The 12,551-nt window shown below is 47.4% G+C and overlaps 1 protein-coding gene across 1 annotated transcript in view; it reads right to left on the minus strand.

Moving 5' to 3' along the window:
- Nucleotides 1–12,551, minus strand: part of ARFGEF3 (ARFGEF family member 3) — a 179,876-nt gene that overhangs the window by 8,097 nt on the left and 159,228 nt on the right. The window contains exons 29-33 of the mRNA XM_051854295.2: nucleotides 12,313–12,427; nucleotides 10,961–11,063; nucleotides 10,637–10,768; nucleotides 8,276–8,397; nucleotides 952–2,173 (exon numbers count right to left, since the gene is read on the minus strand). Coding sequence (XP_051710255.2) covers nucleotides 952–2,173; nucleotides 8,276–8,397; nucleotides 10,637–10,768; nucleotides 10,961–11,063; nucleotides 12,313–12,427 — 1,694 coding nt within the window. The remainder of the gene's footprint in view (nucleotides 1–951; nucleotides 2,174–8,275; nucleotides 8,398–10,636; nucleotides 10,769–10,960; nucleotides 11,064–12,312; nucleotides 12,428–12,551) is intronic.

Consider the following 12,551-nt stretch of genomic DNA (forward strand, 5'->3'; position numbering starts at 1 on the left):
GCAGACCTGGCAAAGCAATTCAGACATATGCTCTGTCAAGGTCATCTGCTGAAGAATAGCATGTATATCAGTTTGGACCACTCCAAATATCTAGTCTAGCATGATTTTTGCAGATTCTGAATTATGAATATTATTTCTTTGTTCAAGATACTTCAAAGGAAAATAAGACATCTTGCAAGATTCATGCTAATTCCAAGTTTATGTTTATTCTAAGAGTATAAGGATTCTTCAGAAAGTTCATAGAAAATATATACTATAAAAAACTATGCATGAATCTCAAATTTTACTTTGCACCCCAATTTATTTGTAATTTCTATAAACTTTTTGAAATGCCATTGCTTTTATTCATAATAATAAAATACATTCCTGTACAGGTTCAGAGAGACCCCATGCCTTCTAAAAAATCTGTGACAAAAATCACATTTTATTTTTAAAGGGCATTCTCTTGGTCTTTTTCTGTCCCATCTCTTCTCAAACTGAACAGAACTGTTTTCTTTGAAACTCACTTTTGTCTGGGCTGTAGGGTTACAGATATTAACATATGAGGGCACTGGCACCCTCACCGTGTCCTGAAGAGTGAGAGCTTTTATGTGCTCAGGATGGGTTAGAAAGACTGGAGATGAAAGCATTTCATAGCCATTGTCTTTGCTTTGTTCATTTGCTTAACGCTTTATAACAGTTCTCCAGTGCTGTCTCTAAATGCACACAGTGAGGCCTCCATGCCTGTTGGACCCTGTCGCTTTTCTATGCTTTACTTCCATCTTATGAAGCGGGGAGAATCCCAATTCTCAATCATGTGTGTTACAACACAGAATAATGATTTCCCCCTGAAACATCAGTGGGGCAGACAGGGCCTTCTTCCTGCACCAGGCTCCCTGATGTTGGAGCCAAGTCGGTTTCCGCCACACCCTGGAACGCCTTGGTTAAGGGGACCCGCCGGCCCGGACTCACCTGGATCTGGGCCTCGGCGTCTCTCACGGAGATGCTCAGGGAGCTGCCCGTGGAGCCCGAGCGCGGCCTCTTGTCCTGTCGCAGCAGCTCGGGGCCCGCGCTGAACGAGTGCCGCATCTGGCCCTGGTCCACCAAGTGCTGCGGCCGCTGCAGCAGCGGCGAGTCCGGGCCGCGCGGCCCCAGCGCCTCGCCCTTCTTCTCCACTTTGCCCTCTTTGGGGAACGGGGCCAGATTGTGCTGCTGTTTCCGCTTCTTGTACTCCGTCATCAGCTTGGCAATGGTTCTGTCTGCTGCCATGGTGTAGATTTTGTTGCCCGCATTCTCCCACCACTCCTTCTTCCGACTGGGGTCCTTCTTCTCCACTTTGGGGCTGGGGGGCAGCATCAGCCCGTCCCCGCTGCCCGTGCGCCCGCCCAGCGATTCGCCCGCGTGCTCCCGGAGCTGGCTGCGGTCATCCTCGGACGGCGTGTCCTTCCCGGAGAAGCCGCCTGTGGATGGCGTGGATGACTCGGACTGGAAGGAGGGCAGGATGAAGAAGGGGTCGCTCTTGAACACGGGGGGCTCCTCCACGCTGTTCTCCAGGTCCAGGTGCATCTGGATGTAGTGGTTGCACAGCTCCATGCACAGCTTGTGCAGCCTCTTGACCAGCCACACCCAGTCGGCGTTGCTGACCGGCTGCACGCTCAGCGAGGGCATGCGCGCCCTCCACTGGCGCTTCTCCTTGCCCCTGGGCGGGCTCACCTGCGCCGTCTCCTCGAAGATGTCCTCGTCCTCCGACGAGCACTGCTGCGAGGAATCCGAGCTCCGCTCGTCGTCTTCGAAGAGGGCCTTCTTCACCTGCTCGGCCGTGATGGCTTCCTGATTGGTGAGCACGGCGCACACCAGGGCGTGGAAGTAGATGTTAAAGCTCATGGCAGACTGGCGGTAGAGGTTGGCGGCGCCCCCGATGCCAGACACCTTCTTCAGCAGGCACTTGAGCCCCGGGCTGGTGTCGAACTCCCGCGCCGTCCGGTAGGAGTCCAGCAGTAGGTCAAAGATGACGGCCAAGTTCTGCATGGAGATGTAGCGGAGGAAGCCAGCCATCTTGGCTTCCGGCGCCTGGACCGTCTTCTCCTCTCCTGGAGAGGGGCCTTTGACAAACTCTTCCAGCAAGATATCGTACAAGTTCTGGAGCAGCACTTGATGTGACAGCAAGCTCACCACGATTTCCCTGAAAGAGACGCTTCGGGTGCAAAGAAAGGGCGCTGTCAGGGGCCTGAGTGCAGCCATGGAGCCGTTATTCCAAAGCTATACAGATGTTACCCGTTTCATTAGGATGGATGTGCAACTCCAAATTCAACTACCAAAAACCCAAAGTGCTCTAAAATCTGAAACTTTTTTGAATGGTCCTCAAAACGTTTTGGATTTTGGAGCATTTCAGGTTTTTGGGCTAGGGATGCTCCGAAGAGTCTGTGACATCCCCCAGACTCCAAAAATCTCAACTACTTTTGGTCCCAAGCATTTCAGATAAAGGATGCTCAATTTGTACCTGCATTGAAGTGCTTTCCTTAAAAAAGGCCAAACTTCTTGGGCCATTACATGATAACCATTTAGATCATTATTAGATGAATTTCTGACACGTGTTTAAATCCATGAACTATAAAATATAAATTATGAAATCAAAGTAACAATTATTAAGCTTTAGGAAACAAATGGAATAGTATTAGAAAAAAAGTTGTAAAATTAGGCATAATTATGCAATATGACACATTGAACGTTTTTCATAGTAATGAGCAATAAGATACATCAGATCAAGAGAGTAAAATATTCTGATCATTGGTCTTATTCCTAACCTTTGCTTTTTTTAAAAATAAGATTTATTTACCTACTCATTTGAAAGGTAGAGTTACCGGGGGGGGGGGGCGGGGGGAGATCTTCCATCTGTTGGTTCACTCCCCAGATGGCCTCAAAGGCTTAGTGTTGGGCCAAGCTGAAGCGAGAAGCTTCATCTGGGTTTCCCACATGGCTGCTGGGGCCCAAGCACTTAGGCCATCTTCTGATGCTTTCTCAGGCACATTAAGTGGAGCAGCCAGGACTCGAACTGGCTCCCATAAAGGATGCTGGCATCGCAGGTGGTAGCTTTACTTACTATGCCACCGTGCCAGCCCCATGCCCTTTTTTCTTAAACCCCAAGTTTTTTCTCAAATCTTATTGGAGTTTGGCACTGAAACTAAACCCGTTTTCCAACATGAACAGTTCATACTTTGGGTACATATTTGTAAAAATCCCAAAGCTTCTATCATGGAAGAGGGAAGAGAGCCAAACATTAAACAGTTTTAACATCAGAGTTATTATGAGGCTAACAATTGTAAGGTTAGGAAATAAACTAATGATAAAACTCACAGACCTCTAAAACAAACCTAGGAAAGAGAGGAGCCTTCCCTCAACACATGTCAATCCCGACAGGGCTGGGTTCCTCCTTCATAGACCTTGAATGGTCCACAGATGTCTGTACTTTTCCTCTTTAGGGTACCACCAGATTAGGTAGCTTTAGAAGTGAATACTTGGGGCTGGTGCTGTGGCTTAAAGCCCTGGCCTGAAGCACTGGCATCTAGTTCTAGCTGCTCCTCTTCTGGTCCAGCTCTCTGCTATGGCCTGGGATAGCAGTAGAAGATGGCCCAAGTTCTTGGGCCCCGTACCCGCGTGGGAGTCCTGGAAGAAGCTCCTGGCTCCAGATCGGCTCAGCTTCAGCCATTTGGTGAGTGAACCAGTGGATGGAAGCTCTCTCTCTCTCTACCTCCCACTGTAACTCTTTCAAATAAATAAAAATAAACCTTAAAAAAAAAAAAAGAGTGCATGTTCAATACTTGGTGATTCAGCTGGCTTTGTTTGGTGCTCTTGTAGTAAGAAAACAATTTCAATTCTAGGTCCTGTGTTTACCAAGTATTATAATTCACCAACGTGGTTTTGGGTTTAGAGTTTCATGTTCATTTCATTGCCCTTAGAATTTTGTGGAAACAGCTTGTACCAATATGTTAACTCATTCCTTAACTGGATAATTATAAAACTATGACAACTCTTATTAACAGTATTGACTTCAAAGGTCTGCCCATTAGGTTAATAATTTTATGCTTTGCTCTATGTCTTGCTATGACCTTGGATTTATAAATTACTTTTATAATTAGGGAAAGTGCTTTTTTACTAGCAGAAGGGTAAAAATCCTTATCCTTCTATAACTCTAAATGCTGACTTTTCCTCTTGTGCCGCCATCATTATCGGAAAACACATCATTCTCTGCACAGATGAAAAGAACACAGGGCAGACAACAAAAACCCTTTTTAGGCTTTATTTATGTCACAGGCAAAATGACAGAGAAAGAGGTTTTCCATCAACTGGTTCACTCCCCAAATGGCGGTAATGGTTGGGGCTGGTCTAGGCCAACTCCAGGAGCCCAGAACTCCATCTGAGTCTCCCACGTGGGTGGGAAGAGCCCAAGTAGTTGGGCCATCCTCTGCTACCTTCCCAGGCACCAACAGGGAGCTGGATTGGAAGCAGAGCAGCATCCGAGATGGGAGGCCAGCGTCACAGTGGCAGCTTGGCCCTCTGAGCCACGATGCCAGCCCCAACAGTCCCCTTTTTTAACTGCCCCCCCCTTTTAAGGTGGCAAAGTATATATAACAGGAAGTTACTCTGCTGTGTTTCAGGGTACAATTCAGTGGTAAGTATGTTCAGTGCTGTAGCCTTCGCCACTCTTTATTTCTCGAACCTGCTCATCATCCCACGCAGAAACTCTATACTCATTAAGCAGTCATTCTTCATCCACCCTTCCCCTCAGCTCCTATTGAAGACACTTTTTGTTAAGCTACTTAAGGTGCTGGAAGCCTGAATGTGCAAGCTCCTGAAGAGGAGGGCTCCAAACGCTACCAATTCGGTCCAGCGCGTCCTCTGCACCACCACAGAACCCCACGTTAGGAGGGGAGTCCTTCCCTGATCCTCCAAGTCTGTTCCTTATTCATTGGCTCCTCCATGCTGTCCCCCTCTCAAGGGAAAGGGAAGTCTCTTATCTTCTTGTCCCCAGTGTTTAGGAGAGTGTTCAGTGACATTAGCACTCCTAAATCTCCAAAAGAAGCCAGATAACAAAATCAGACTGGCTCTGGGAGTAGGCCTCCGGAACAGACCTAGGCCTGGAGAAAATGTTCTCCTTAAGAAATGGCTCTGGATCCCCAGAGTAGGAAGTACAACCAGAGGGGAGTTCAATGAGCCTTCTGCAGGTGTAAAATCCTCAGAATGGGGGCTGGCTTTGGGGCCCAGCAGGTTAAGCCACCACATGGGAGGCCTGCATCTCTTGTTGGAGTGCCTTGGGTCAAGTCCTGCCTCTGCTTCTGATGCAATTCCTAATAATGTACCTGGGGGGACAGCAGGTAAGACTCAACTGTTTGGGTTTCTGCCACCCATGGCGGAGACCCAGGTGGAGTTCCTGGCTTTTTGCTTCAGCCTGGCCCAGGCCAGCTGTTGTGGGCATTTGATGAACCAGTAGATAGAAGACCTCGCTCTGTCACTCTGCCTTTCAAGTAAAAAAAAAAATTAATAAACTTGTTAGCCAACAAGGATATTTTCCATTACCTTTGCAGAGAAATGGAAAGCTCTCTCCCAACAAACACCTAAAGAGAGGGCTCACTGATGCAAAGCCTTGTTTGAACTATGGAGTATCTTTACAAACCAGATCTCCTCTTTGATTCTTCAAGATAAAAAGTTGCTAACTGGGCATCTGAGAAAGGATGTAGTAACAGAAAAACAAAGGGTGAGGGGAAGCAAGACGGAAGACAGCACAGTTTCATAAAGATACAGAGAAAGGCAAGTGTCTATGGTGATACAACTTTTGATCATCCCTGCTGTAAAGAGACAAAGATCTCTGACAAAATCAACAGTTTTCCAGTTTGTTGCACTCACAAGTAGAAGGCTGTAGACTGCGAGCTCACTTCTGAGGCCAGACGGGGTACTGGAGAGCGCACTGCTACACAGGCAGCTGACTTAAATGATGCTAATGTCAGGGTCAGATTAACAGATCTTAAAGCTCTAATTAAGATAATGTGGATTGTGGAAAGCTTGGGGCTATCAGTGTCAAAGCTATTACACACCCCACCCCACCCCACCCCTTCACTTAAATGCTGCAATCTGGTTGTAGTTTAGGTGAGTTTTCCCATAGGTGATTTCAAAATGAACCTTTAAGGACGTACCTAACCAGAATATAACAAATTTTGCTGAGAGTCCAATATAAGAATACAAAAACAGAATCTCGTCTGGCTGTGTGCTCTTAAAGAATGTTAGGGATTGTCTTTTGGCTAAAGAATGTAATATGCTTTTGTCATTTAACTGCAGCAAGTGGGTAATTGTCTATTAAAAATGGAAAGTAAATTTGTCAGCCAAGTTTGATGTATTTTTAAATTTTAATCTTTAACCTTTAAAATCTTTCAAACAAATAATGTAATCTATTTCTCCTGCTTTTTATTTCTAACTTAGATTCAGCCTATTCCTTTTGCCCACTTCTACTTTAAAAGTATTTAAGCAAGAAGAATTGGGTGAATGTGAACCAGAACTATAAAAAGGGAAAAGTATATCTTTAAGATGTGAAAGGACTGCACAATCTTTGGCTTATAAACAGATACAAATATAGTTGAAGGAGGCAGGAACAGAATGGGGAGGAGCACAGTGGGTACCCAGCAAGTTCTATTTCTGAAGTTGGGTGGCAGGTCCATAGTTACAGTTTGCATTCACGTTTCACAACCTTTCAACCTTCCACATGTTCTTTTATACAAAACACTTGCCTAAAAAAATTAGTAGCTAGAAATGTCACTCAAATGGTTGAGCTGACTGTTGGACGGACTATCCACAGCCTGGGGAATGACACTGATGTCTTAGCTTGAGCTGCTGCAAATCTATTGGGGGGCTTACTTGTTGCTGCTCTGGAGCTGGGCGTCAGATCCATGTGCCAGCACCGTCAGGTACCGGTGAGGACTGCCTTCTACTTTCCTTCCAAAGGCCCTACCCCATCATCCCATCCTGCTGGGGGCTAGAATTGCAGCATGACTTAGGAGGGGATGGGGGACACAAGCATTCAGGCCATTGCACCAACTAAACTGCAAATGGCACAGGGCAGGGGCTTGTACACCTGTGCTCTGCCAGAGCTAGTTTTGATTTTTGGCTCCACCACGTGGCAGGCATATGTCCAGCCTCTCTGGCTGCATCCTCCTGGATAAAATGTGAGTGGGAGTGGAAACACCTATCCACTGCACCTCACACACAGTGGTCAGATACCTACCATCATTGCTGTCAGTGGCCACAAGTTTAAAACCATCAGTCATTACCTTCATCTTCAATTCTAGGACAAAATGTCTTAAGATGTTAGTATTTGGAAGTGCAGCTTTCTTGTGGCAACACACAGGTTTTTTGTTTTGGTTTGTTTTTATGTCTCCTGACAGCTGTCTTATTTGAACCATGCCTCAAATTACAATGACTATTCTTTGAGAGGCAGAAAACAAGGAGAGAGAGAACTCCCACTCACTGGTTTGCTCCCCAAATGCCTATAAGGGTCAGAGCTGGGCCAGGGCAAAGCCGAGACCCAGGAACCCAGTCTGGATCTCCACGTGGGTGGCAGGGCCCCAGACACTTGAGCCGTCACCTGCTGCCTCCCAGGGTGAGCATTAGCAGGGTGTGGAATGAGGGCTCATGGGCAGGCACTCGGATACGGGCTGTGCATTTCCCAAGCAGCTTTCAACCTCTAGGTGAAATGCCTGCACCTGCCTAGGATGTTTTTAAAAAGATGATCATAGGTATGCTGTGAGGGGCTGAGTGGTATCCCCCTTAAACTCATATACTGAAGTCCTAACTCCTAGTACCTCAGCAGTGACTTTATCTGGAGCAAGGATCCAAGTGAGGTCCTTAGGGTGGGCCCTGAAATCCCATATGACTGGTAGCTTGGTCAGAGGAGCAAGTCTGGGCCCAGAAGCGTCCAGGGGGAAAGACCACCGGGAGAAGCGGGTATCCACAAGCCAGGGAGCGAGAGCTCGAAGAAGCCCTGACAGCTTTCTGTCTGCTGAACCCAGCCTCCAGAGCGGTGGGAAAACACATTCTTCATTAGCCACCTGTCTGTGGTTCTTGGTTAGGGCAGTCCAAGGAAAGTAGCACATACGAATGTGGGTCACTGGGTTAAAAGGCTAAGTGTTTGTACAAAAACCTTTGCTCAATGGCTCCGCGAAGTTTGCAGTATTCTTGGCCGAGCGGGACCTGGGAACAAGTGGACTTTTCTGGGTTACGACGCCCCATGCGTGCACGTTCAGCGGCTTACCTTTTCTTGGTGTGTCCGTTTGGCTTCTCATCCGGGGGCAGCTCGATAATGAGCTGGCAGGACTGAGCGTGATCGAAGTTGTTTGGAGTCTTTGGTGAGCACTGGGTGTCCAGCATGAACACCTGCATGGGCACAGAGACACACAGTTCAGAATGCCACATCCTATACCCGGCTCTGCCCAGCAGGTAGCCGGGTGCCCTGGGGATGGTCTGTACTCTTCCTGCCCTCATGCATTTGAGAAAAGTAAATGGCCTGTGGTAGCTGTGTTACATATGCAGAGCACTGGAACCAAGGAGTAAATAAGAAAAGTTAGCTGTTGACACTAACTTAATAATACCACTACTTCTAGAACCAGACACTTTATTACTCTCCAAATAGCAGGTGCTGACATTTAATATTAATTAAGAGTAAATAAAAAGGGACTGTGTTTGCAAAAGATCATCTCTCATTTTGATATCTGTTTGGTATCCTATTATATCCAATGCAGGGATAAGGAATTAATTAGGAATTCTCCTGCCAGGAATACTGATGTGGCCACACTACTGCAGTGGACTACAGCTCAGGTGACTAAAACTAGTAGCCACTGACCTGATCTCTGAGCCGCATTTCATTTCACACGGCTTAAAATACATTTGGAAATGTCCGACTGTTTTTAAGGAAACCTTTTCTTTCCAAATCTCGTAGGAGTTATCAGCTGATTGAATACTGAGCTATCTTAGGAGTGATTGCAGGAGGAAAGTTTGGGACTGAGGCAGACAAATATTAAAGTGAAAGATTCACCAAACAGTTCCCTGTCGTTCTCAAAGAGGATTGTGTTGGGATGTTCATGTTCTTGCTGACAGGGCCAGAAAGGCTGAGTGCACACGTGTGGCTTCTCTCTCTAGCCAGATGCAAAAGCTCCCTGTCCAGGGCTGCTCTCCCTGTGGGGGACCCCTCACTTGCAGGCTTCCAGCCCCCATAAATGCATTCCTTTTGCAAGTGGCAATTCCTTGTAGGTTCCCAACACTTCTCCCAGCCTGGCTTCTTCATTCTGGCCCTGGGTACTCCCTTTCAGAGCCCCAGACTCCTCCCATCTCAGTATGACTGTGCTCCATAGCGGACAGGACAAGCTGCAGGTGGAAGGATCTTGTCCCACTGCTTAGGGACAGCTGGGAGAGCCCTGCAGAAGCCACCCTGGCCAGGAAACATCTCTGCTGACAATGGGAAGGTCATGGAGTTCTTTACGTTGGTAATCTGGGGCTCCCAGATTAGTGTGCTAAGGGGAAAATTGATCAAGAATTGAAGCAGATCTTTTAGGGAAATGGAGCCTTTGGACCATACCTTGTACCTCATTTTATTATAATTCAAATCTGATAGCTGATATACTTTGTGCATTTACTATTTTTAAGCACCTATTACACACATATGCACATGCAAAGTAGCTTTTTAGGAAGACACAGTTCCAACATGTCTGCCGCTACTATGAAATGGAGTGCTGGGGGTGTCGTTGGTTGTCTTTCTCTAGCATTGTGAACAGCATGGTTAATGAATTTATGTGAACTCAGGGACTGCACTCAGTTCTAGTGCTGAAGAAAGCACGCAGGCTTCTCAGAGGCAGATGGCTGTGACACCGAGGTGTTCCCAGGGACCTTTTGCTTCTTGGTAGTTCAGCGATTCAGCCAGTATGTTGCTCTAGGAATCCCAAGGTAAACATACAGAATACGCTTCTCTGTCCTTAGATCCTTACAACCCACACTTGTGACTTCTTGTATGTGTCTCAGTAAGAAAAAGCTACTGGTACATGGTGATTCCTGCATGGGTGAGTACACTCGGTGTTAATGCTCAGCTACATTCAGCTCAAATGATTAAGCCATCTTTGCATGTTAAGCTCTAGGTTCTTTTTGGGAACTATAAGAAAAAAAATTGAATGAGTTTATGATTCCTGCGGAATTCACAGCCTAGCATAATAACAATATTTAAACACATAGTTATTAGAAGTCCCAGCAAGTTACAAATAAGGTACAAGGGCTACACAGAAGACCCTAGTGGATGTGGGTGCCCGAGGGATGCACCAAGCAGGAGAGGAGAGAGGAGGGAATGCTGGTGATTGGGCACAGTCAGTCCTGGTAAAGAAGGGTAATAATGAAAGATCAGAGCCAGGGGAAATGAAGGGACTTCCAAAAGCTGTGGAAAATGGAATTAAAAATTTGCTTTGATGTAAACATTTTTGAAATGCATACATTGTGCTTTCACAATACACCTATTTGCATGGACATTTTGAAGGATGTCTGTATTCGTCCCTGAGGCAATGAAAGGCAATTTGGTGGTACAAGACCCCCAGACATGCCTCTGCAGCCCAGAGAGCAGCGCTCCCGCCCTTACCTGCTGGGCCATGGCTCGGATGCGCCAGTACTCAGCCTCGGCGCTCGGGGAGGAGGAGGGGGCGGCCACACGCACCTGGCAGCCTTCCCCACTGAAGCTCTCCGTGCCGCTGTGGAAGCAGCCCAGCAGGTCCTGGGGAGAGACAGCACACGTTCACGGCAGGCACCCCGGCCCACGGTGCCCCGCCTTGGCTCTGACACTGTCACTGTCACTGTGCCAGGACCCAAGTTCTGATCGAGCCACTTCGTTCTCAGCCTCTGTGAGACATCCAGGGAGCTGCGGGGAGGAGGGCCCTGCCCTGGCTCTCCGCTCCCAGCAATTTACCTTCACAGGCTTGAGGGTGGCGGAGAAGGCATCCTGCAGGGCACAGCAGGCGAGCCGCCACATTTCCTCGGTGAACACGGGGCCGGCTGTCACCAGCACGTACCTGCCAAAAGCACCAAGGAAAAAGGCTAGAATCCTTGCATTTGGTGTTGTCACAAATGTAGGTCCTCGGAGACTCACACATGGGTTTATTCTGTGGTTTCCTTCCAAGTCTGCCTGTGTCGTAACACTCTTGCCACTGCCCATCTAGCATCCCGTTATCAAAATGCTATGTCAGCATCCTATTTTCCTGAACCACTTTCAGATACAAACAGTAATGGATCCTCAGTACAGACAGGCCAAGGCGGAGACTTGGGCAATGCACCTACCTCCCTTGGAGCCTTGTGATCAAGTCTCAGAGGCAGTGCTTGCTAACCGTCTTACTCCCCCGGCTGCCTATCCTTGCTTGCATTTCACAGTTTCTCATCACCGTTATCATTTTTGCATTGGCTACAAGCTGTTGTAGGGCGGAGACCCTAGTTTATATTGCTTTCTGTAAATCAGAGTCTTTTTTTTTTTTTTTTTTTTTTTTTTTTTTTTTGGAGAGAGAGAGAGGATTGATCTTCTACCTGCTGCTTCAGTCCCCAAATGGCTGCAACAGCCTGGGCTGGGCAAGGAGTTTCTTTCAGGTCTCCCACATGAATGCAGGGGCCCAAGCACTTGGGCCATCCATCTTCTGCTGCTCTCCCAGGTGCAATAGCTGGAGCTGGATAGGAAGTGGAGCAGCTGGGACTCCACCTGGCACTGTAGGCAGAGGCTTAGTCCTCTACTCCACAGCACCAGCCCCTGTATAAAATCTTACACAATATTTGCCAACTGAATTGTATAATGAAGAACCACTGTTAGCATACAGCCATGTTTTACTTATAGAAAACAGTCCAGGGGCAGGCACTGTGGGTTAAGCTGGCTCTTGAGACACATGCACCCCCTATCAGAGTGTCTGGGATTGGTCCCACCTCTTTCCAGGTCTGCTTCCTACTAATGCACCTGCAAGGCAGCAGATAATGGTCCAAGAGCTTGGACAACCACCACCCATGCAGGAGACCCAGATGGAGGTCCTGGTTCCTATCCTCATCTTGGCCCAGCCTCAGCTGTTGTGGGCATTTGGGAGGTGAATCAGCGGATGGAAGATCCCTGTCTCTCCTTCTCTCTTTCACAAAGAAAAAGGAATGGAGGGAGGAAGCAAGGAAGGAAGGAATCGTAAGAAAATAACAATCCAAAAAGGGGGTCACTACCACAGAAGGTAAGTTAATTTTATACTTTTCATAATCAAACCCCCAGCTTTGTGGAGAGCTAGGGAGCCCCCTTCTCACCTAATGCAGGAGCAGCCCACTCTGGAGATGGTTTCCGTGGGCTTGGCCACGCACGCTACAAGCAACTCAAAGAGGTCCTTCAGCATGGTGTTGATCATGCTCTCGTACCGGATGTCTACGGGAAAAAGTGAAATCAGGGTTTCAGTGAACTCCAGTTTGCCGCGGTAGACTGAAATGTCCATGGTGCAAATGAGAAAAGTCTGAGCAATTAACAAATAATGAGAAAAATGTCAACACCC

The sequence above is a fragment of the Oryctolagus cuniculus genome, chromosome 5 (genome assembly GCF_964237555.1).
Source record: "Oryctolagus cuniculus chromosome 5, mOryCun1.1, whole genome shotgun sequence".
In the NCBI taxonomy this organism is placed as follows: Eukaryota; Metazoa; Chordata; class Mammalia; order Lagomorpha; family Leporidae; genus Oryctolagus; species Oryctolagus cuniculus.